Source organism: Ischnura elegans, chromosome 8 (genome assembly GCF_921293095.1).
Source record: "Ischnura elegans chromosome 8, ioIscEleg1.1, whole genome shotgun sequence".
NCBI lineage: Eukaryota > Metazoa > Arthropoda > Insecta > Odonata > Coenagrionidae > Ischnura > Ischnura elegans.
Genome location: NC_060253.1, coordinates 51,617,928 through 51,643,505, shown reverse-complemented (window position 1 = coordinate 51,643,505; position 25,578 = coordinate 51,617,928). Strand labels below are relative to the sequence as shown.

The 25,578-nt window shown below is 39.4% G+C and overlaps 1 protein-coding gene across 5 annotated transcripts in view; it reads right to left on the bottom strand.

Moving 5' to 3' along the window:
• Window positions 1-25,578, bottom strand: part of LOC124163635 (trace amine-associated receptor 6-like) — a 150,630-nt gene that overhangs the window by 17,267 nt on the left and 107,785 nt on the right. For all 5 annotated transcript variants that reach the window (XM_046540674.1, XM_046540675.1, XM_046540676.1 and 2 more), the window contains exons 3-6: window positions 17,849-18,076; window positions 17,020-17,129; window positions 16,117-16,324; window positions 904-1,040 (exon numbers count right to left, since the gene is read on the bottom strand). In XM_046540674.1, the coding sequence (XP_046396630.1) occupies window positions 904-1,040; window positions 16,117-16,324; window positions 17,020-17,129; window positions 17,849-17,967 (574 nt within the window). In that variant the 5' untranslated portion in view covers window positions 17,968-18,076. The remainder of the gene's footprint in view (window positions 1-903; window positions 1,041-16,116; window positions 16,325-17,019; window positions 17,130-17,848; window positions 18,077-25,578) is intronic.

Here is a 25,578-nt window from a genome sequence, read left to right as displayed (position 1 = left end):
TCACTCAAAAAGAAGGCTGGAATGAATCAAAGCTTACCAAGAAATTAAGAATACTTAGCTTCTGAAGCTCAAAAGGAATTTATTTCATCACTGAGATAGACTGAGTCAAAGAGGCAGTAAGAAACATTATAAAGAAGGTAAAAGAACGTTCACCATTAAACTCATTGAAAGTGAAGGCAACCTCTTGAAAAATAGAGTTTGATAATTATTCTTAAACTTGTAATATTTTTAACTAAGATTTTTGATGAAAAAAATTTAGTACTTCACACTGTACAGATGTCTAATACTTGCGTAAAGTAATTGCGATAAGTTATCTTGCTCAAAATAATTACGCAAAGAATAATGACTGTAGTATGAAGCATTTTATTATTAAATCAATTGTACTGAATCATTTAAATTAAAAAATAAGATCTTTAAAGCTAAATTGATAAACATCACTCAAATAATTCAGTAGGTAATAAGAGTGATAATGATAAGGATCATATTACATAAGTGAGGGGTGAATGTTGGATGTTTGCTTGGGAAGTTTGTTATACCAGTGACATAGACTTGGGAACCACATAATGCATCTTATTGAAAAGTAATGGATACATGAAAATACTCTGTTTGAAAAAAAAATAATTTTTGAGCTTAAAAATTTAAGGCAGCAGTGTGCCCTATGAACAACTGAACCAAAATTCAACCAAACATAGGCAAATAACCTGAAGAATGTGATTTTATTTTCATTATGGTAGAGCATCGACCTTCAGTTATCAAAATTCAGCAGATAATGGCTAACAGGAAAAAAAGCCCCCAAATAACTATTTAATGCATTTCCTTTCATACACTATGACAAACATCTCATACAGCTGATTCAAATTCATCTTAATGAATCTAAAATTACCAACTAAAAGGTATACTTACTGACTTTAGTCCACCCATAAAATGGTGCTAAATTGTAGATGATTGACCAAAGCCAAGCGGCCCCGATCATCAAACTAATCACCCCCGTCGTCATGACTTGACTGAATGGCCGAGTTATGGATATGTACTTGTGTATGCTGGGCAAAAGGAGAGAAATTGAACATGTTAGGGTTGATAGCTGGTATTGACATCAGTTAACTCTATATAATGTTAGTTATACAATAATCCCCTTTTTAGTTAAAAATATGGCTGGTATCAAAGTTTTTCAGGCATTTATTTGGCTATTGATAAATTTATTCATGTGTATATAAATTTAATGAAATATTTGTTGATATAATAACTCATCATAATCTGAGATCCAGAGGGTCAAATGATTGTTGGATTGAGGTGAAATAATCCACATGATATCAATTAAAACATTAAAACATCAAGGAATAAGTTGATATGTATTAGGAACCGGACTTAAATTAACATCAATACAAAGTTTACATGAAAACAAATAAAATTGATGCCATGATAATAAAATGATATAAAATTAAATGAAACATCAATTAATTATCGTTGGATCAGACAATTGTAATATTCACACTTTAATGATTGCAGATTGGTACAAGGTTTTAATTATTTTTTAATTGTATTGCATACAGCAGTAGTTTTATTTTGAAATAATTTTGGAACACAGTAATTCTGTGCACCGGAGGGTAAAGATTAGACAAATAAAAAAGGCAGAATTATTTAAATGTCTTAAGCTTACATAAAATACCATTTACTCTTTTATAGGTAGTATACATATTTAGTAAATTTGGTTTTACCATGTCAGGCTATTTTTCATAGTAATATCTAAGCCACAGATAGAATTTGAGTAAAGATTAGATCTGCTAATAAGCTCAACCACAAAGTTAATTAAAAATTTTGTCTTGAAAATACCTCACCAATGATCATTGATTTGGTTTTGAATATATTTCAGATGGAAAACTTTTGTTCTCTCGGTCTGAGATCAATATCAATCTGGATTTTCGAGATGGATTTAAAAATGCCTTTAAATCGACAATAAAATGAATTTGGAGGTTGTTTACATTTAAGATATATTTACTGCATGTGCATATTGCTCGATAATACCTATAGAGAAACAGAAGTGGCCATAAAACAGGCCCTAGAGGGACACGCTGCTTTAAGAGTTACTATGAGGATAACGCTGTTTGGAGGAAAAACCTACCCTATGGTTGAGAGACAGTAGAGAAAGGAATTTAGCAAGGGCCTGGAATTGTATGTTTACCATGGTTAGCAAAAGCAGGAACCGGCAGAAAACGGAATAAGACCTCTTTGGAAACGAGAAAGGGCTTTCTTCAAACTGTAATAACACCCCCTTTACAGTATTTACGATAATGACCTCACCCAGGTAAACAAGTGTTCCGCGCTGGCACCACGAGATCTTGAACAGTCCCTGTCAGGCGTTCTGTTCATGGAACCTAGTGCCATGCCCAAGTAACATTGACCGTTGGGCCTCGGTTGGGGAACCGTAGTCACGGTTGGCTCATTGTGGGTGGATATGCCTACCAAATTCCACTGTTGGCCCAACGCAGATATTGTTCGTCGGCCCAACGAAAGGGTTTATGCTGTTGGCCCAACGGAAATCCCCAACGATGGCCCTACGAAATGAATTATCATTGGGCCACCGTTGGGACATCATAACATTATAGTACTATTGCATACGTTGCAGGATACGGTTCACATGGTTCTCTAGCAACCTAACAACCAAAACTTGTTTGGTTGTTAGGGATTGCTTTTATATGTTAATCATTCACTATGTCTTTGTGATAGCAGTTAAATAAAATAATTCGAGTGCTTCTAACAAAAATAAGTCATTGACCTCATTTGGTAAGTCTTACAAAACTGGCATTCCTAAAATCATGTTACCTTTAACAGATAGTTTCGTGGAATTTTAAACTTTTCATCATTAATTTAGAGAGATCGATATGTATATTTTTTTCAGATTGTGGCATATCTAGTATCAGTGGAAGTTTTAATGAAAACAGTGTTTCAATGGACAAAGTGAGTGATGTAGACCTCTCTGAAGAGAATGAGATTGAATTTGTATGAGTATAAACCTAAATAACATCTGCACAGTTATTATTTTATGGAAAATACATCAACTATTATACTCAATCAGTGTTTCTGTGACTCCTATTAATATCCCTAAATCTTGCACTCATTGTTAGCCATATTCTACATATCCTTTTCTCCACAATGGCATCAAATTCCATTTTGCTTTATTTATTTCTTTCATTATCTATCCAAATCTGCATGTAGAGGTCTCATCTCTCTGGTATCTTAAATAAACATTGCTCATATGCATTTGATTTATCAAATTTTACTTTTCCTTCCCATATAATTTCTTGAAGTACCTATCCCCAGTCGAACTTGAATTTTATTTCATTTGCTTCTTTAATTTTCCAGGTTAAATCATATTCCATATTGTGATTCCTGTATCTTTCATTGCGTAGTGATTGCCAAAGTCGTATTCAATTATCAGTCCATCATTTTAGGCTATCGTTGGTTTAATTGATTTTAGTTTCTTTTAGCATGTGAGGACGTTAACCCTATACAGAACCCATGCCCTGAAAGACCTCTATGGTACATCGCCTTGTCTGGCCAGTCAGGTGACCTTTGCAGAGCTTGAGTGTCCTTTTTGATGTACACCAATGATAGACATCTACATTTGGTTCATGGGAAATCATTAGGTTTGCTGTATACCAGATATAGGCGTCTACATTTGGATTGAATTTGGTATAACGCTAACTTTGTACTCTCAGTAGGGATGTATATCTTATGTAGCTTTTTATAGAAGTTTGCCCAAGTGTTTTAAGCATGTTGATATGATATTTATAATAAATATTTCCATCAGAAAATTTCTTATTAATAACATTTTGTAGCTGATAGTTGTAAGAATTTTTCTTATAGAAAAATTTTATAAGAAATTTTCTTATGTAAGAACAAATTATTGGACATATTTCTCATAAGAAATATGTCCAATTTCTGATAAGAAATTTTCTTATAAGAATTTTCCAATAGGGGGGGGGGGTTTAGGCGCAAGTAATACTTAGCAGTGTGGGAGTATTGCATACCCGCCAGGGAAAGCAGGAGTTGCGGGGTCGTCCTCCAGGAAAGTTTTAAGAACAATGGTTCAAAATGGCGAGTTTTACGGCTTTCTGGGGGATATTTGATTAATCCTAACACTATGCTATAATTAATCTAGCATTGTGTTAGGATTAATTAATTTATAACTGATCCAATTAAGTAAAATGGACTAAACTTAAAAATTTCGTTACCGAAGACCAGAGAATAGGAATTGTGAAGGCAATTGAATCAAATAACTCAGGGGTGTACATCTTGCAGTGTGACAAGGAGGGTTTCTTTGAATTACCTCTTAGAAGTGGTACCATTGGTATATTTGTAGTAAAAAAATTAGTACCTGGATGCAAATTTCAGTCCACCCAGATTTTATCTAAGTGTGTTCTGTTGCCCTATGAAGAAGATGGACAGTTTTTGTGTGTGCCAAATTGTAATATAGAAAGGTGCTGATGAAATTTTCCTAATTTTGTCCTAATAAAAATTGTCCTAATTTGTGAAAATAAAAGCTGGGGACCTTCTGAACTGATATTGATTTTTTGTTTTCCACTTTTAACCACTGTAACCTTACTTTGTCCCATAGCATTGATTGTTAATGTATTTAATTTCATTTTGATTTATAGGGAGTTAAAGGTAAAGATTCTATCTACCGGTATCGTATCAAGTGAGAAAGTAAATTAATTTAACTTTCATTCTATAAAAATGAGAAATGCCAGTAAAATATAGCTTTTGTTGGGAAACGGATGGCAGAATGTAAAAGGGCCAACGGTATATCGTTGGAGATTTGTTGGCCTTGGGTTGGGAATACGAAGGCCCGACTGTAATGCTCTGTTGGCCCATCGTTGGGGAATCGTTGGTTGGGATACGGTTGGCGAGGTGGCCAAATCATACCATGGGCCAACCGCTGTGTCCCACCATCTGCCAACAGAGGGCCAACCAAAAATGTTACTTGGGTGAGCCTCGGTATAATTGCCAAGAGAATTAAAGAACCTGATTAGCGTAGTGGTCTGCGCATTGGCCCGGAAAGCCAAGGGTCCGTGGTTCGATTCCCGGTCCAGGGGAATTTTTTCTCATGGCAATTCTTGTACCCTGTCAGGCGTGTGAATTCCCTTGCAGTATCCTACAGTTTATGCAACTAATTCGACACAAGCACATGGTGGGTCAGGGTCTCTGCTAGGGGCATTTTTTCCTTACTCCCACGCTGTGGCATGATTCCCCGGTTTCCAGTTATCGCTGGGCGATGCGCGATGACGCGATAGCGCGCCAGCTGTATTGACGGGAGCTCCGTGTCACTAGAGTTCATTTCAAATATCTTTGCGTCTGAGAGGCAGGCCCAAGTTTTTCGGGAGATGAGAGCACGTGACTTCCTGAATACCAATCAGAATGCAATAGGCGGAGCCTAACCTCGGGGAAATTCAGTCGCTTTCAGATCTACGAGGTGTACGCTTCGTGAGTAAGTTAGCTGTGCTGCCTGGAGGGAAGAGGGTTTTTGAGACATTCTTTCGTTTCCATTCACTGACAAAGTCTTTTGAGAAAACATGACAACGCCCGCCTCTGTCTCTCTTCCCCAGTGTCGTAGATCCCATCTTCTGCCGCCACGCAGCTCTAAATATTGGGCCAGTGGTATATTTGAAAAGGATCATAGTTTCTGACGACCTCGATCGAGGAGTAGGCGTGTAGTGACGGAAAATCGATTTCAATTAAAATCGAAGATTGAGTTATAATAGTCAAAGATCGAGGAGCCTTCGAGTTTCGATCCAAACTCGAATTTTTCATCTTCGATCATCACCATTTTGTTTGATCTCAGCAGCGTCATTCACTTCCGGTCTATGATGACGTCATCCGTTCCTGGTAAAGGCTTTTATCTAAGGCCAGTAAAATTGGAAAGACACGCCCTCTGTCATCAGGGGCGGTCTGGGATGATTAGGGGCTCTCGGCTGGGGCCCATGATGGGGCCCCCCTCACCCGGGGATTTGGGGTCCTTCCCAAGAAAATATTAGGAAATTGTACGCCCAACAATGGATTTTGACGCTATTGTGGCCCTTATAAACTAGATAAAAATTCAATAAAAAAGTAGCGATATCTTAAGAAAAAATAATATGAAAAGTGAGACTTTCACAATTTATATAATTTAATAAAGCATTAAGGTTCATTATTAATTATTTAGTGAAATTGTTAATTGAAACTGCGCTAAAATCTAAAAATTCTCTAAAATAACCTTTTCGTAAAACCCTTCCAAAAAGCATCCGTTTCTCTTCTATCTTCTGACTCCTTTATTTTATTCAATGTTTTTAATAATCTCTCTACACTGAGTATGCATGCAGTGTAAAGCAACTAATGAAAGTGTAGAATATATTAATTGCAAAAAAAAACTTTGGGTCAAGTAATCTGAGTCTTTCTTATTACACCTTTTATAAACGCTTCACGATAGACGCGTGCGTTTCGGGGGCCCCCTCAGTTCGGGGCCCTCGACGATTGCCGACCAGCCTACCTGGCCATACCGCCCCTGTCTGTCATCAAGAAAGCATCTCAACCAGTTTATATTTATTAGACATTTTTAGTGGAGCCGAATGGTTCCAAGCGGAGATCCCAAAACATAAATGGGCGTGATTTTATAAATGTTTGCTATTAATAATTCAATTATGTACTCTGGAGTATTGGTTTTGTGATTTTTGTAACAATGAAATTTGTGTTTCGAGTGCTTTTCGAATGAATAATGAACGTGATTTTGTACCATTTGTGTTTTTTTCCAAAGAGAACAGTCGATTTTTTTTACGATAGATCAATCTTTTGGTTCAAATTTCGATTTTCGTAGAAAATTCGAGATTATAATTTTAATTAAAAGTCGATTGCTCGAAAAATCGATTTTGACCGACGTTTTTCCATGATTTCCGTGATTTTGTACGAAATATGTTTTTTTCAAAAAAGAACAGTCGATTTTTTTACGATAGATCAATCTTTTGGTTCACATTTCGACTTTCGTAGAAAATTCGAGAGTTTAATTTTAATAAAAAATCGATTTTGACCGACGTTTTTCCATGATATCCGTGATTTTGTACGAAATGTGTTTTTGTCAAAAAAGAACACTCGATTTTTTTTCGATAGATCCATATTTTGGTTCACATTTCGGTAATTGTAGAAAATTAGAGATTTTAATTTCAATTAGAAATCGATTGCTCGAAAAATCGATTTTGACCGACGTTTTTCCATGACTAGGGGTGTAATCTCTCGTCGTCATCGCTGAACCGCGACCCGCAGGAGTTGCGCCTCGGGCAACTTGCGCGCGACGCGACTACGCGGCGTGGTGACATTGTCGTTTACGATGTCCGGCAGCTGTTTAGGAGAACCTTGCTGTTTAGGCATCGCTGCAAAAACCACTTTCCCGGATACTTGATCACGCTATCGCTTATCACGCCGCCAAGGATGCATGGTTTTCAGAAATCAGTTCTTAACAGTGACAGGTGGGCTCAATACTATTCACTGATGACTGTCCAGTTTCCTACAGCTAGATACAAAACAGTAGGTACACTTGGTTTTTTCTTGATTCGATGTAGTCACGTATTGCTTTCACCAAATTCAGTGCTCGGCTTCAAGTCCGTATGATAGACTCCTTAGCGCTAACCTCCTATTAAACTACATTATTCGAGGTAAAATTAAATGAAATCCGCTTAATTTTTAATAAAAAAATAAATATTTTGCAGGACATTCTTCAACAAAAATGATATAAGTACAGGACAATAAAGCGATGCTACCTTTTCCATTTTCCACAATAATAAGAAATTTAGGGTGACAGTTTTGATCTCGGCTTTTGTCATTGCGCATCTATAGTATATTCCCTCTCAGGATTGGCTATGACGATGGTGCTTGTTTTCACGCTGTTTATTTAGATAGGAAATTTACTTCAAATAAATAAAATTCCGTCGAAGAGGTGCAAATAGGCATCAGGATTTTAATAATAGAAGGATCAGGGTTGTATGGATACCATGAAGGACCATTACCCGTCATTTTTACGCGCATAGGCGGATTTAGCGGGGGGCACTTGCCCCCTCCCAGGCGCTTAAAAAATATAAAAGATTTTTAATAAAGGATATCATTACGCTCGTTTTATTTTGTGTATTACGGAGCCTCAATCATTTAATTTAATATTAATAACTTTCATATTAAAATAAGGAGAATATTTCCTACAGTAATTGTTGTATTTTGTTTTTAATCTCAAATATGAGAAAAGACCCTTGAGCCCACCACAGAAAAATCCTGGATCCGCCCCTGTTGATGGGTATTGGTTGTTTTTTTATATTTCTTCGTTTGTGCTTAAATTAATTAATAACTTCATTTAGTATAACTTTTTGCCTTATTTATCAGTGTAACAGAGTAATTTTTGCAAACTACTTCACAGTAAAAAAATTTAAATGAACAGCGGTCACGTCGTTCCTGCCTCCCCTGCCCCGGCCCACCACCCCGCTCGGTACGCATATATGCCACTTGTTTCCATTGAAAACGTAATAAGGAATGTTAAATGCATAAATGTGAGAACTAAAGCATCAAACTGGCCAGGCATCATATAATGTAATGATTTCCTAAATGAAAAACGCGTTACTGTTACAATTAAAATAGAAATTCTAAACCCCTCAAAACATTTATTATAAAATTTCTTTTAAGTTGGACAGAATGGTATAACTCCATTTCTAAGCAAAATGTTTGAATTATATTTTAACAGCATGCGTATCATAAAAAGAATAAAACCAGAAAAAATTTAGACGACAGAAAAAATTCTACTCAATATGATGAAGTAAATAAAGATTACCAGTTAAAAGGTCCTCCTTATACATCGGGGTTTTTAACTTTACAATCAAACGCACACGAACATGCATGACCTGGATAGGCGCAACCTACCCTAGCGGGACTCGAACCCGCGACCTAGTGGGTGGGAGACAAGGACTTTACCCCACCGCCACTAAGGTCAGAATTTACTCCCAGACATACACCCACGACAAAGTATTTTTTTTACGATGACGCCAGTTAATAAGGAGGACATCGGCTCATCTTTCTCTTCGTGGCGAGAAACAAAAACATGCTCTCAGCTCTACGGGAAGAAGGGATAAAAAAAAAAAGAAGATCAATAAAAGTGGCCGTGCGTCCGTGGATAAACAGGGACTCGAGACCTCCTACCCACAAGGTCAATTTCCCATGATGCTTTGTTGACGATACGCCCTGCGGAGCCGAGACTCGTGCGAGGTGTCTGCGTGAGTGGTCTTCATTGACGTGAGCGTCGGAGTTGGCCCAACCAAGCCTTTATCTCTCTCTTTGAGGGACACAATGTGGACATGACCCAAACACACCTTCCATTTAAAGGAGAAGCATTTATTCCAAGCATTCCACGAACTTTCGCGGCAAATTCACTTTGCGGCAAAGAAGATTCATGGGTAAATTCAAGGGCGTACCCAGGATCAAAACTCGGGGAAGGGATGCTAGCCATTGTCGTTCAATTTGTAACGTTTTAGCATGGAAATTGTGAATGAATCCAGCATTTTAAGAAAATTATAACGGCGCTTTCTCAGTTTTCAAAATTATTTGCTTGAAAAAAATATTTTACTGAAATGTCTTTACTGAAATTCAATTCAAGTAATTTAAAAGAATTTTTTTTCAAAACTTTCGTTTCAATCCAGTCCTGGATTTTATTTAAGAATTTTGCGATTTTTCCTCTGGGAGGGAGGGGGGGGGGGGAGAACTGCCCCCTCCTGCCCGCTGCTGGGTACGCCCACAGATATATTATCCTCCTCAGCCGTGGGACATATCTACATATTTCTGGCTAATTAGGTGTTAACAAAGCACACTAGTGATTTCTGTGAATCATGCTTCTGAATGATTCTGTCATTCACCAGGACGCACTGAACTAATAAAAATAACGGCATTGCACTTAGGCAAGCCAAAATTGAAACGTCGATGTATTGTATGTAATACCCCAGGAGAAAATCCGAAAAAAATCGTATGTCCCGACACAACTAGGCGGGGACAATTCGTCGCAGTTTCTTTCCCTCTGCACGACCTTTTTTCCGGGCGTGGACGTACTGCGTAGGACCCTAAAAGACCTTTTCCCCATCCTCTCTGACAATGCAACCACGTCCAGATTTTTCCCGCGATGCCCTTCACTCGTCTTTAAAAGACCACCAAATCTGGCCAGCATTTTAAAAATAACAAAACCGCTGCCCAAGCAAATTACATATACTAAATCACAACCCTCGCCATGCAACCGTGCAAGATGCAAAACTTGAGAACAGAAATGTTATGCATTTTCGTTGCACGTCATAAATAGATCCAAACATGGCGAAGGGGCACCTTTACGTACGTTTATACTGCGTAAACGTGGCCCTGAGGCTTTTTTGTTCCGTACAGTAATAAACGTTTTAGTATTTTCAGACTATTTAATTTTGAAAATCATCATTTCATGTTTAATTTAGTAACAAATCATATGCACGATACCATTAAACCAACCCAAAAAAGTACAAGACTGAGTTCAGTGTCTTAGATGCAAAAGGTGGTCCCATGACAAGTGTGCAAAAGGAAATATGTACTTTATTTTTTGTTTGTAAAAACTGTAACACATGATGGAAATTGGATAAGGATTTTATGCATTTTCATTTGTAATAAGCCCTGCATCGATTTCGTAAACTTTCCCCGTTCCCAGGACAAGTTTACGCAATAGACTTGGACCTAAAAAATATATTTTTTACGGTTAAAAACACATATGGGCCAAAATATAAATACACAAATTTTTACTTTATTAATTTCTTCATAAAACTTTCTTTAAAATTTCCTCAGTAAAACATAAAAATTAGAAAATTCATTGAAAAAAAATTCGCGCAAACGTGCCCCGGTCTACACTAGAATCAGGAAAGGCTACGGGTTGAGGATCGCATTTTGCTCCTCTTCGAATAGGCTCCAATCGTGCGCCACGTCTCCAACGGCAAAATTCGTGTCCCATGCCTAGGGCAAACGTTTTATTTCGGCACTCCCCCAAATCTTCTTCCCCTTCCTCCAGCAGCCTCCACCAATATCTCACTCCTCCCCATCCTGCCCCATCTAACCATCTACGTGTCGCGACGCATTCGATAAATCATCTTCCACTCCGTCAACTTCTCCGATCGTCTGGCTCACGAAAGAAAAAAGAAAGCAGCCAAGAAAAAATAAGACGCACGGAGGAAAGAAAAATGGGTATTGTTTGGTGATGGACATTCACATTGAACCACGCATTAGGACACTAGAAGCCGAGACACACAAATGCACTTTTTATAATTTTGGAGATAAGAACAGATAATGATTGGCGGGGTAGAGGAATGTTGTTGTGGCAAAAGGGTAAAAGTAAATAGGGTAGTTTCCTTCATCAAGAAAAAAAACGAAAGGCATTGATTGCGATTCGTTACCCACCATTAGTGCATTAATTATATACAAATTATTTGGTTTTAGAAATCCCAGGTAATACGAATGTTAATGGTTAATTTCATCCTCATTTGAAAAAGGCCAGATTGACGCCCATGCGATGGCACTCAACGTGACGCCACAGGGACCTAGAGCTAAAGAAGTAATCAGGAGTTTTACATCGTCTGAGATTATAAATGCATGCATGAGGCACAGAGCTCATGGAAACATCACTTAATAATCGCCTATTAAAATTGCCCAGGGTCGGAAAGTTTCCTTCGTTTGATAGGGTATTAATAATTCTTATTTAATCCAAGCGCTACCTGCTAGCAGGGTACTCTGCTACCTGCTAGTAGCCTGCATCGTAGTGGCACTCATAGCCTCGCACCTAGGTGGCCTCACACGGCGGCATCCGGAACCAGAATGCAGTCACGCGGGCTTTTCCCAGCATTCATACTTAGCCGTCGCGTTTTCGCGCGCTTAAAAATTTTCACTTTTCATTTAATCGCGAAAAATAGACATAGTCATTTAAAAATCTAAAAGCGTGAAATGCGTACTCCAGGAGTAATAATCTTTCGATTTAGGCAATAAAAAAATAATAGTAAACCACCCTATTACTGAATCTAATTGCAGTCGATCAAAATAGACAATGACGCGCTAGTTTGCTCTTTCGTCAGCTGTAGAGTGAATTTTGAAATTATACCATACTATGAAGTCCCACTTTTTATCACAGGCGAAATGTCATAGAATTTTAAAAGAGACTTCTAAAAAAAGAATCCTCAAAATTATCTAGAGATTATTCGCAATCAATCAATTCTTTTTTTAAATGCTATTAAAGTTATTGAAGGTGATAAAATTTCGGTAATCGAAGTAGCGGATGAAGTTAAAAATTTAGTATTCCTGTGTCAACAGCGGTTAGAGAGGAATTTTCTTCCGTTAACAATCGGTAAGAGTGTAATCAGCCAGAAGACAAGGGTGCAATAAATCGTGCACATATCATAAATTACGTAAAAATGTCTATAATTATAGCCCATTACATTATTTATAGCCCGGTCAAAACAGAAATTCACCCTTGCATAAATTCCCAACAACCCGTAAAATTTGCATTAACGTTAACGATAACATCCTAATGAAATCCTGAAAAGTCCCCATCGATCCCGTGAGAGCAAAAATTTTATTCAAGTTAAAGGTCACAATTTTTTTGCATTTTTTGGCCAACCGGTTAGTTTTACGATAAAAATTGCTCATACTAAAATTTTAGATCAGAAAATTATATACAAAACTGTCATTCTACTTTTTCTCTAAGATTTACCATTTCTGAGAGAAAGCCTCAGGGGTTGGGGGGTTTCTCCCAAACCTCCCCCCCCCCCGCTGTGCCACTGACAAGGATGAATAGTGTAGCTTATGCCGTAATGACTGCATACAGTAATTTCTTCCAATTGGTTCTGCATTAATTTACCGCAAACGAAGGTAGGTTGAATTAAAAAGTACCCATGCACGGACACGCCTGGAAAAGGCATACCATTTAAAATGAGAAGATAACTGTTGTATGCTGAATGAGAATGCGATGTAAAGCCTGAATCACACGATCATTTTTTTTCGTCGCGAAAGTGATCACTATCGCGAACGGTGCGCAAAATGATCGTCGGCGGCAATTGTTTTTCGCGATCGCGATGAGGATTCCCATCGCTATTTTTCATCACTCGTGCGGTCGCTTTTTCCGTCGCTAAAACCGATCACTAAAACCCCATATCAGCCAATCGGAACGCATTCCCCTATGGAGCGATTGCAGCGCAACGTTTGACAATTGTGGGAACGACATAAATAAACAAACACGCTATATAATTTCGTGATGTGGGTCCTATGACAACGAGCTGTGATATTGGAAATGATGCGAAAAGCGACGGCGAGAGTGACCGTGTGATTCAGAAAAATGATCACTAGAGCGATTGCTTTTCGCGACGGGAAAAGTGATCTCGATAGTGATCACTTTCGCGACGAAAAAAAAATGATCGTGTGATTCAGGCTTAAAATAAAATCGGATAAAGAACTTCACATCATTCCGAGGAACGGAGAATGCTATAAAAACAGATTTACGTACAGAAATGACGGAAGGGATTTCAGTCGTTGATGGAAACGAAAGAAAATTAGTATTTATCGTAGGAACAGCAAGCTTCCATTCCGCTATCGTGAGAGGTGGATATTTAAAGCATCCCGGCGGAGGTCAAGCGAGTTCATTTTACTTACAAAAATCTCTCCTCGTTGACGTTGGATGTAAACGGAAAAAAAACTGAAAGGTTCTTTTCCTCTTATCCTTCAACTTTTCGGGACAACGGGAAGTGGTAATGCCTTTATCTAACGAGGGAAGAAAGCATAAACGGGTCTGCTTGCTCCGGCTTCTGACTCATCCTTAAGCGGTTGCTTTCTAACCACTGTCACGGACTCCATCAGTCGTAATGCTTATGTAAGGACCCAGCTCGCTTTTTATATTACGGATTGCGTAGTGAAAACTCTTCAAATAACAAAATTATGAACGCAATCAAAACGCGTGGAGTTAACATTTATTGCTAGAGTCGCTGGATTCATTTGGATTATGCCATTACTAGATATTCGTAATACCAGAACAGAATTCACCGCGATATCAAAACAATCTTTCTTTACTTCGTTAAGGCTGAATCACACGATCTTTTTTCGTCATTTTCGATTGATCACACCAGCGATCACTCGAGTGATCACTCGGAAATGATCGTCGCGCGCATTTGTTTTTCCTGCAATGATGAGGATTCCCATCACTTTTTTCATCACTCGTCTGGTCGCTTTTTCCGTCGCTGAAACCGTCACTGAAACACCACATCAGCCAATCAGAGAGCGATTGCAGCGCAACGTTTGACAATCGTAGTAACGACATAGGTAAACAGCCGTGTGAGGCCACCTTGGTGCGAGGCTATGAGCGCCGCTACGATGCAGGCTGCTAGCAGGTAGCAGAGTACCCGGCTAGCAGGTAGCGCTTGGCTTAAATAAGAATTATTAATGCCCTATCAAACGAAGGAAACTTTCCGACCATAGGCAATTTTAATAGGTGATTATTAAGAGATGTTTCCCTGAGCTCTGTGCCTCATGCATACATTGGTGATCTCAGACTATGTAAAACTTCTGACTACTCGAATAGCATCTAGGTCCCTGTGACGTCACGTTGAGTGGCATCGCTTGGCAGCCAATCTGGCCTTTGTAAAATGAGGTTAAAATTGACCTTATTTCAAAACTTTTTAAATTCTATTGTATTTATCAGAAACTGTTTTTTATAATGTAGACACATATCTAAAGTTCTGTTTCACACATTTTTGAAGACCAAGCCAGGTAGGTGACGCCCCCCATTCTCCAGACAATGAGTAAACTGTTTTCCGGCGTTTGTCATGGCTGTTACCAGCATATCAGGGGGTAATGCTGGCAAATTCATCCCTAATGTTGGTATTCAAAGCTTGCAGGGTCCTTGCACTGTGCACATAAACATGAGATGTAAAAATATTTCATTGAAAAAATCACAAGGGGCCAAATCGGGAGAGAGGGCCGGCCACTCCAAATCGTCCCTAGTTGAGATGAAGCGCTCAGGGAAGTGTTCCTTCAAAAAAGCTATCTCTGCTCTTGAAGTGTGAGTCGACTGAACGACGCATGATAGTGTTTGAATTTTGCAGAAGCAAAAATTAATATTCACGCATCCCGAACGAGACCACTGGCGCTCCGCTAAGAATAAACCGACTGAAAGGCGCCCATTTTAAAAAAGGAAGTTACGTAGTCGCACCCACTATATGTAACTTATTAATATCTTCACATTAATAACTTTGATATTAACCCCTTCCGCTGTAATGACGAGTCTAGCTCGTCGTGAACTTTCGACGCCAAACCGCGCAATGACGAGCGTATCTCGTCATCGGATTTTCATAATGTTAGCGCTATTTAGAGGAACAATATAATTATTTTGAAAGTTTAAAAACGTCAGAACATACATAGTATGCATAAATAATTCATATTTTATGTAACATGATGCATTGGAAGGATTAAAATGATTTTATTCGAGTAGCGATAGCTGTGTTCTCCATGTTTAATGATCACATATTATATCACGGTTCTACGTTGATTACTTACAAATTACAAAATATAATTTCATTACCTACCATTCGAAAAAGAACCACAGAAAAATAAATAAATAGAGAATAGAAGCACGATATTCAGAAAATTAATCGAAGTGGAAGGGGTCAATGCAGGGGTTTCCAATTTACTAGGCCACGAGGGCCACATTCCAAGTTCCGAATCGCCCCGCGGGCCGGATTGCAAATTTGCCGGTGACTGAAGTATTCGTTACTAACGTCTACTGAAGTATCCGGTGGCGTATTTCTCATTTACGAACAGTTGAAGGTGACTTTGACGTGCAGTACAGCGCTGCAATTCTCCTAGCGGCGTCTCACAGAGTTAAACGGGCGAGAATCGCGCGCTACTTGAAACGAGTGCGCGGGCCGTATTTTGGAGACCCCTGGGTTAAGGAAAAAAGAATATTTCGTATAGCTATTGTTGTACGTTGTTTTTAATCTCAAATATAAGAAGACCGTTGCCGGTCTTGTGCCCCCTCCCCCGGAAACAACTTCTGTATCCGACCTTATATGTAATGAATACCTGATGAGCATAAGGGTGTGGGTGGAAGTCATGAGGCCGAGTCCGTTGGTGAAGGCGTTGAGCTGGCAGAGGCCAGAGCCGAACTCCCAGTCGCCTTGGATGAGAGTCACCGCCGAGAAGGGCATGTCCAGCACGCCCACCAAAATGTCCGCCAGCGCCAAGTTCGCCAGGAAGAGGTTGGTGCGAGTCCTCATGCCGTGGTGACGCCCTGCAAACAATAAACCCAAGTCACATTGGGTGCTTTCCATTCATCGACACACGTCGACATAAGTCGACTTGTGTAGCGGTTTTCGTGTTCCATTCTATGTGTATCGCCGACTATTGTGACACAAGTCAACAAACGATTACGCGCAGGAATGCAGATAATAATGGTCTACTTGTATACTTATACAGATCATCCGAATTGTTTTTTGACTACATAACTGTGATACTAAGCAGTAGATACCATTCTTGTTGTCATGTGACTTCATCACGCAAACAGAAAAATTTATTTTAATGTGAGAGTGAGGGAAAGATAATATAATGAAGAAAGGGGATGACATTAAAATTACGTAAGGAAAGGTGATGGCTCATATATAATGGAAAAAGGCAGAATGGCAAATAAACTAAAACAAAAGAGCTTGATAGGTATACCATATGAATAAGACAGATGGAGGTGGATATTATTTGTGGTTATTGGTTCATATATAACGTTATAGTCATAATGAGACTCGTTTTTAAAGGTTCTAATTATAGAAGAGCCTACGTTTCACATATTCAATATGAAAAAACTTAACTTTTAGGGACGAGAAATAGCAAGATAAATGTAATCAAAATAAAGAAGACATTTATGAAAATTTTGAACACGGACAGCTTGGATGATTACAAACCAAATTCGCAAAATAAACTAAAATTTCAACTCACATATTGTTAGAATGACCAGGATGTTCCCGAAGACGGTCACCAGCATAGCCACGATGAGCACGAAGGCCATCGGTACCACAAAGGCCCAGCCATAGAAATGGTATTTCGACCTGAAAAAAATAGATAAAATTTCAATGCCATGCAAATGCTCCACTCCAAACATAATGACAACATAATCGCTTGAAAAACTGAACGAATTAGACAACCTTGGCAAAATAAAAATGATTTAAACATTAAGTGTCCTTGAATTGAGGAGGAGAAACAAGGGCGTACCCAGGATCAAAACTGGGGGGGGGGGGCAAGCCATGGTTGTTCAAGTTGTAGGTAAGATTTTGAGCATGGAAAAGGTGAATGAAATCAATATTTTAAGGAAAATGTAACAGCTCTTTACTAGTTTTAAAAATTAATTGCTCGAAAAAATATTATTTTCCTTACAGAAATTCGCAATTTTTGCTTCTAGGGGGGGGGGGGGGCAGCTGCCCTTTCCTGCCTCTTTGGGGGTACGCCCATGAGGATAAATGAGCAAACCGTCCCATCCGAAGGACGGAGGAAGCGCTCTCCACGAGGGACTCAAGCAGGGACCGTACAGCCACTGAAAAATCTCTGCCACCGCCGTGAATTGAACCGGGATCGACTGAGTGGGAATCCAGCACTCTGGCCACCACACCAACCCGATTCCCAGGTTATATATGGACTAATTCCAGTGTAAATATCCGGATAACAAACAGATGAAGTTACAAACAAAAGAAAAAGTAAAATGGCACTTCCACCCTTTGGAATTACGAGTCTCTAATTACGTATACGTACAAAAATTATCGACAAAACTTACGCCTCGGGGCTGATGGTGTCGTTGCATTTGTTCGTGACCATGGAGACGAGGTGGTGGTTAGGGGGGGCGGTGGGGGTGGAGGGGAGGGGGCTGGTGGCGGTCCACGCCTCCGGGTACATGGCTGGCCGCCAGGGCGCGCTCTCTCGTCTGATGTGGCGCCTCACCTCCGTCTCATCGCCCAGCGATCCTCCCTCAGCACGCCCATCGCCACCACAACGCAATCACACCCTGTGGAAGAAAATAAACAAAATAATTACGCTGCGAAGTATTTTATTGAAGAAGTTTCGCCGTGACTGCTCGATTGGAAACAAAAACAAATTCGTATGTGAAGCCAAAAACATTCAAACTTATAGATCATATGCATGCATGCAAGAAACATGTTCTTTTCATGAATATGCGCGTGTATTTTGCTATTATTCGTAATATTTCAATGACCGTGCGGTGTTCATGTGGCGGTCCTCTTGCATGCTGCATGTTGATGATTGATCACCCCTTGCAAATCACCTTAGAGGTGACTCGCAGGGTATTACGAAGATGTAAATACATAGATACGCCACCGCACGAAGAGAGAATGCAGATCACACATGTCAGACTGAACGTCAAGTAAAATGGATTTCTACACCTTGGTTAGTCATCATAGTCATAAGTCATAAATCCTAAGGTTGGTTTGACGCAAATCCCGATTCCGATCTAATATTCGCTGGCCCTTTCATAGTGAAATATTTATTCTCTTTTAAATCCCTTAAAGCCCGTCCAATGTAACTCATTCAGGGCCGTCCGTTACCCTTCTTCCCTTACACCTGTCCTTCAACGATTCAGGCCATCATGCCTCAGAATGTGGCCAACAAAATTGTCCGGTTTATACTTAAGGTTTTTAGAGGAATTCTCTTTTCTACGACTCTTCTTAGCACTTCCTCGTTACATACGCGCTCGATTCATTTTGTCTTCATCATTCTTCGGTAACACCACATTTCGAATGGCCCCTCTCTTGACTTCTCTGCTGCTGTCAAAGTCCAAGCCTCGCTGCCATAGAGAAACATATTCCATATGCAGCATCTGATGAATGTTTCCTTAGTTCTTTGTTTGTATTCTCAGCCGTAACAGAGGTTCTTATTTTTGTAGAATGCCCTCTTTGCCTGCGCTATTCAACTTACTATTTCTTTCTTGCTTCTTCCATCTTCGGATTCCTAGTTAATATAACTCTTTCACCTCTTCAAGATTTTGAATTCCTTTTTTAATGTTACCTTGGCTAGTGACGGTAATATTACCGACGGTAATGTTTAACACCCTTTAAGCTAGAATCACAAGATCGTTTTTCACGTTCAAGATCAAGTTACATTCTTCACCGTGGGTCCAAATATGAATACAAAGAGAGGAAAACCTCGCCACGGAGCCCGAAAGAAAACACTCCGACGATCCAACGTGCACGTGGACGTGAATTTCCTCAGTGCAATCCATCCGCTTGGAGTTTTGCCCCAGTAGTTTGACTGCCGTTTCGCTAACCCGGTCGAATCCGCGTCCGTCCTCGTCGGCTGTTGGTGGTGTAAAAGCTAATGATGAAGCTTGCCTCATCAACCTTGCCTTGCCTTGTCAACCTTCCAAGTTTTCACCAACTTGGCCCGTCAATAAAACGGGACACGAGGATGTCTACATATTATTGAAGACGTTATTACGTTAAATACAGCAGCATAAAATCAGCGAACGAGACCAAACGGATATTGTGGCGACACCAACGAGATTTTTGATAACGATCAATGGTGTCATAGTGCTCGAACGCGCCGGAACGCCGTTCCTGCTCTGGTTAACAAATACCATAATAGTCAAATAACATTTTTTATCAATTTTGTTGCCACAAAATATCTAACATATACATTCGCAGCCAAAACAAAAAAATTGTGATAAAATGTAAATAATAACTTGTATTAAAAACATCCAGGGTAATATTTCACTTCTAAATAAAGTTAAAGAAAATTCGTTCTGACACTGCTAATTTTGCCGTAACGTCACTTATAGCGATCGTATTAAAAACAAAGGACGCTTCATATGACCGATTAATATAGAAAATGATGGTTTGAGCAGTCATTTTCCCTGTCATTAAAAATCATAATTGAAATGAAAGCTGGTCTTGCACGTGAAAAATAATCGTGTAGTTTAGGCATTGGATTTCAGGATAAATAAGGATAATGGGCAAAACATGACGTTACGTTCATGGGATAAAATATGTCGAGTCTATAATTGTTCATGGAATCGCTGTGATTTGACTCAGCATTGAAGCAATACTGAAAGTAGATAACATTAGCGCACAATAAAGTCTGGTAGAGATTCCAATCTACGAATACCTTCTATCCACATCAAACCACACAGTGTTTACGGCGATAAGAAAGTAATACCGGCCTCAAATATTGGCTCCCTCGAGCTTTAGGTCGTAATGCTGGGCATGAGTGGATAGATAAACAGAAAGTGAAATTGCAAAGACTGTTGAAAACTTATTGAGTGGTAAAAATATTTATGTGAACAGCTGTGATTCTATGCGGCAAGAATAAGCTTCATCATTTATCACAGAGCTATATTAAAGCTAGGTAAATAGGTTAAACACAATATCGAGAAGACAAATAAAGCACTTATTTCAAAACTTTGATAGAGACTGTATATGATCAGGGTGTGCAGTGATAAGAATACAAGAATTTTCCTGGGATATTTCGCAATATTTATGACTTTCCTTCGAATTTATAATTATTGCTAAAATTATTTGACCTACAACGAGGTTTTCTTTAAGGTCTGCTGCCAACCTTGTAGACTGATTTAAACTGTGATTTTTATTCTTCATAGTATTGTATGAGGGTTATATTGGAAACGTTTTGAGTGGAGTACGTACAAAGAAACGTGATTACAAGTTTTTCCATACTTTTACGCGGAGTCTCGGAGGTACATAAACCAAATCGTAAGTTATTATTTTATAATGATTATAAATTGAATTCTATCACCCCTCCTGAATATATCAGCAAAATATTTAAATTATTTAATATCAAGACAGAAAACAGATATTTAAGCGAGAATCACGATGTCATCGCCTAAAAAATCGACGCCGCTCAGGCGTGGGAAAATAGTGATGCTAGGAGTGAAAGGTTATGTGTACAGTGGCGCCTCAGCAGTGACGAGATCAGGGCCTCAGGCAGAAGGAAATAAAAAAAAGCAGCAAATGGAATGCGAAAGGACGTAAGCATTGTGACTGATGGAGAAGCGGCAAGGAGACACATAGGAACTAAGGCTAGAAGGCACTAAACGCGCACGCCACAAAAATGGTTAGGAGGTTTCGGAAAGGGGTTAATCTCAGTCAAGTCTACTAGATTCTTGTACGACTTAAGGTCGGTTCATGATCGATGATATATAAAATCAAACCTAGGGATAAACTGGAGTCATTCATTCATTCATTCATAGAATTACTTTCCTGTATGAATCAGGTTGGTATGGTGGCTTGAGTGTTGGATTCCCACCCTGTGGGCTCGGGTTCAAATCCCGGCGATGGCAGAGGATTTTCAGAGGCTGCCCGATCCCTGCTTGAATGGTGTGTGAAGGACATTTCAAGCGTAACATTCCGTCCGTCGGATGGGACGTTAAGCCGTGGTCCTCTTGTCGCCTTCCGTTATTGGCAAGCTAATAAGGACGCCGGGTTTCTCTCCACCCTTCCATACCCTTCTCTCATGGCTCAAATGACCTCAGCTGTCGGTCGCCTCCTCCAAATACCATACCTACTACCTTGTAAGCAGGTTCCGGGAAAGGGTTGATTTTAGTCGAGTCCACCAGATTCTTGTAAGACTTGTGGTTGGTTCATGATCGAAGATATCATTTATCAAGTCAAAGCAAAGGATTAACTGGAGCCCTTCATTCATTCATAATAATACGATCCTAAAATTGGTATATTCCATCCATCCATTTATCCCTTTCCCAAGGTAGTTCCTGAAGTTCTTCTTTCTTCTGTCCCTCATTTTCTGCCCAAAGTATGTGTATCTTGGATTGCCTTGGAGGACTTTTACCGATTTTTCTGGAGTCAATCACAGCCGACTAAATTCATAACCGCGGCATCAGATTCAAAAGTATTACGATGTCTGATTGAGCTGAAGTAAGATCATATACTTTCGCGGGGAATATAGTAAAAAGAAAGGCTATTTGGGCTTCTAGCAAGGCTTTCTCTCTTCACGCATCAGAACTCGAGTCGCGCTCCAACATCAACCCTGATGAAGGAATGCGACTCGGGTTCCGAAAGGTCGGCCGAATGGAGAGAGATAACCTGGCTGGATGCCCGAATAGCCTTTTATGTCTGTAAGAGCGATTTTCAACTAGATACCTCAACAACTACGATTGCGATTTTAACAACTACTCTAGTTGCTCTTATGATTGCGGGGCGATTTTCATCAACAGTCCTGCAATAAATTCACGGTATTTTTAAAGCGATTTTCCGGGCCACGGAAACGACTCTTAGAAAGTGACCCTCAACTCCAGTAAATTTACCAAGGGCTAAGCCTTAGTCACGAAAGGGGTTTTAAAAATAAAAATCGACTTTATTTATTCACGATGTGGGCTTGATACTCTATGATCGAGGATTAAAATCGCAATAAACCACATGGAATCGACCAAAATTCCACATACTTTGGTTAAATTATACGCCTTATTTCAAGCTCATTTTCTTTTCTTACCGCTTGTCTCTCATAAAAAGCACTACATCCATATACTACTTCTGAAGCCGCCTCAAAAGGGGTGTGGCGGGAGGTGTTACGACACCATAAAATAATATTTATGAGAATACAATAACTTTAGGCACACGTCGTGATAGATTTGAGTGCCTAGGTTAGACCTTGCGTTTATTAAAGTAAATTAATGTTCGGGGGATATTAAAAATAACTGTACCTATCCTTTTTATTATTTATTTCCATACCACCGATAACAGTTCTATATAGGCCTTTTACATCGGGGTTAATTACATGCTAACAGTTTAAAGTACACAGACAACTATGTCCAGGATAGGGATAACTTACCCAGGTGGGACCCGAACCCGCGACTTCCTGTCTGGCAGGCGAGGACTTTACCCAGCCGCCACCGAGGCCGGTAAAGATAGATAGATTTTGGCTGGATACTCCTCGTAACTGCTTTTTTTGTAACTGTTGAACTTGGAAATATAGCTATGTTCGAAGATGATGTTATCCGCGTTATAATGAAAGGAATTTGTACTTAATTGCTCAATCGGTCTAAACCTAGCACGTGGCCCCCGAATCTCGGATGATTCCCTTTCTAATTCACGTAAAAGCTGTTTGACACGCTCTTTTGATTATTCAATCCGCTTTCCTTTCAATTTTAATTAGTTTGCGGACTAAATATAAAAAAATGTAAGAAAGTAACATAGCAACTCATACGACATAGCAAAAACAGAGTGTTGGAACTTGCTTTGCGTTATTCTTTACCAAAAGACCGACGATCAGAATCGGAGGAAATTAGCGTGGGAAAAATTTATCACTTGGAAATCGAGTACGGGAGAAGGATATTTTTCTGCACTAGTAATAAAACCAATAAAAAATTTAAATGTAACTATGGCAGGCGATATATAGTAGAATGACATCCTGATTGAGTGAAAAAGAGTTATGGCAATTTTTTCATAAATTTATTTGATAATGTACGACACGTTTCAACCGTCTAAGTACAAACTGTGACCTTGTACTTGAAAATGACCTGTAAGGTCGAAACGCGTCGAATATCAAATCATTCTCAAATAAATTTGTGGAAAAATTTCTATCTCTCCTTTCCATTAAACCAGAATAAATTTTCTCCAGATGAAATCAGTTTCCGTATTTTCACCTCCGACCACAAATAATTTTACCAATGCCATTTTATTTATGAGCTACGGGCACCGATCGGAAAAGTTAATATGAAAAGCAAATCAATAAAGCCACTGAGAGACGGTTTAAGGTCATCGTTTCGGGGGAAAAGGGCAGTTCACTTCTTTTTGGGGCTCCTCGCTTAGAGGGTATTAAAAACCTACAAGATAAACAGTGGTCATTGCGAATCTGATGGAAATTATTAATAGACTTGTAATACATACAAGAAATGCGTTAGGGCTGTAAACTTGGGTGAAAACGTTTATGCTTGTGCAAACTAGACCACATGAATCACGATTTTTGTACTTTTTAAGGAGCAGCAAAGGAAGCCCCTCATTGCCTCCTCATTTCATTATGGTTTAGCCTATTTTCAGAGAGATCTATATCAATGAATACGAAATTAAAAAAAGATTGGGGGTAAGAACTTACAGTAACAGTATTCATTGCTATAGTGTGATCAGGTCAAGCCACATTGAAGATCTGGTGGTTTTAAAATCTAAGTAATAAAAAAGTAATAGAGCCATGAATTGCACATTAAAAAATGAGCACAGTGGCATATTTCATCATGGAACATACAATAAAGTGGAGCGGATCACTTCCAAAACAATCAAGAACATCGTAAGAAAATGTACACAACGATTCATTAAATTATGCGGAGGCTGAAATGATACGATTTCAATTAGCAAAAGAGTAACGATATTATATTTCTAGCTTTGTTTTCTATTTTAAGATAATAGGAAACATGGAGAACGCCCATGATGACCAAAAAAGATTCTTGTCATTAATGGCTAAAACTTGATAACCTGAAGCTCACTCACTCAAGAGTTTCAACCCAAAGGCTGGTTTGGATATGTGAGGGTGGAAGGCACCCCTGATAAAGCCACATGCTTGTATGCAACACATATTTCAGGCCGGAGAGCCGATTCCCATCTCTGGGCTATCTCATCCCTCAAAGATTTTGGTATTGTTATGCAAAGGCTTCACCCGGAACTATAGCTCAGGACTCTTCAGTCAGAAGCCCAGCCATCAGCCTATCAAAGCTACATCTCTCCCCAAACTAAATGCATATAATACTAAAAGGAAATTTTGGCAGTGATTTTTTAAAAGTATCATTCCTATAAGGTAGGTTTTAATGGAGTATTAAGAACCATTCTGGCAGCATCCCCTTCCTTCATGTTCTTCCCTGTTAAATTCACAATAAGGCCGACTCCCTTTCATTGAAACTAAAAAGTCTCATTCTCCTCCTTCCTCTCCCTCGTTTACCCAACATCCTATCCTCTAACAATATTTTCAACATCCCCTCCCCGCTAAGTACTCCCTCGATCCATACCTTCTGTCTCCTCGATGGCAGTGATATATAAAAGAGGACATCTGTTTGTCTGTCCGCCATGCATTTCCATACGGCTGCACATATTGCAACCAAAGTTAGTAAATAGGTGCATTTCATGCTCCTATAGCCCATAGTTTTACTTCTGGTTGTGTCCGATGAATCTTCTGCGTCGTTTTTCTCATGACCGTTCGTTACGTCACCTCATACAACATCTGTGGGTGGATATCCTGCCGAGTAGGCACACCTCTTGGCACGATCGAAGGGAAAACATAACTCAAATTGTTCTACACTTACCTATTAATCCTCTTGGTACAAACGTTTTTGTTGCGGTAAGTTCCAAGTTCCCCACTTCTAAGGGTGCTATCCTTCGCGAGCAACGTCGGGTGACCTGCTAGTATCTTATAAAATACAGTCACCACGGGCTTCCCTCCAGCTAACCTCTTTGGAAGACGGTGCCCAAACTGGGGACTGAAGTTCGTGACACAGGCCAGGTGCAACGCGATAGCAATGTGCCTTTAAAAGAGTTATGGCGA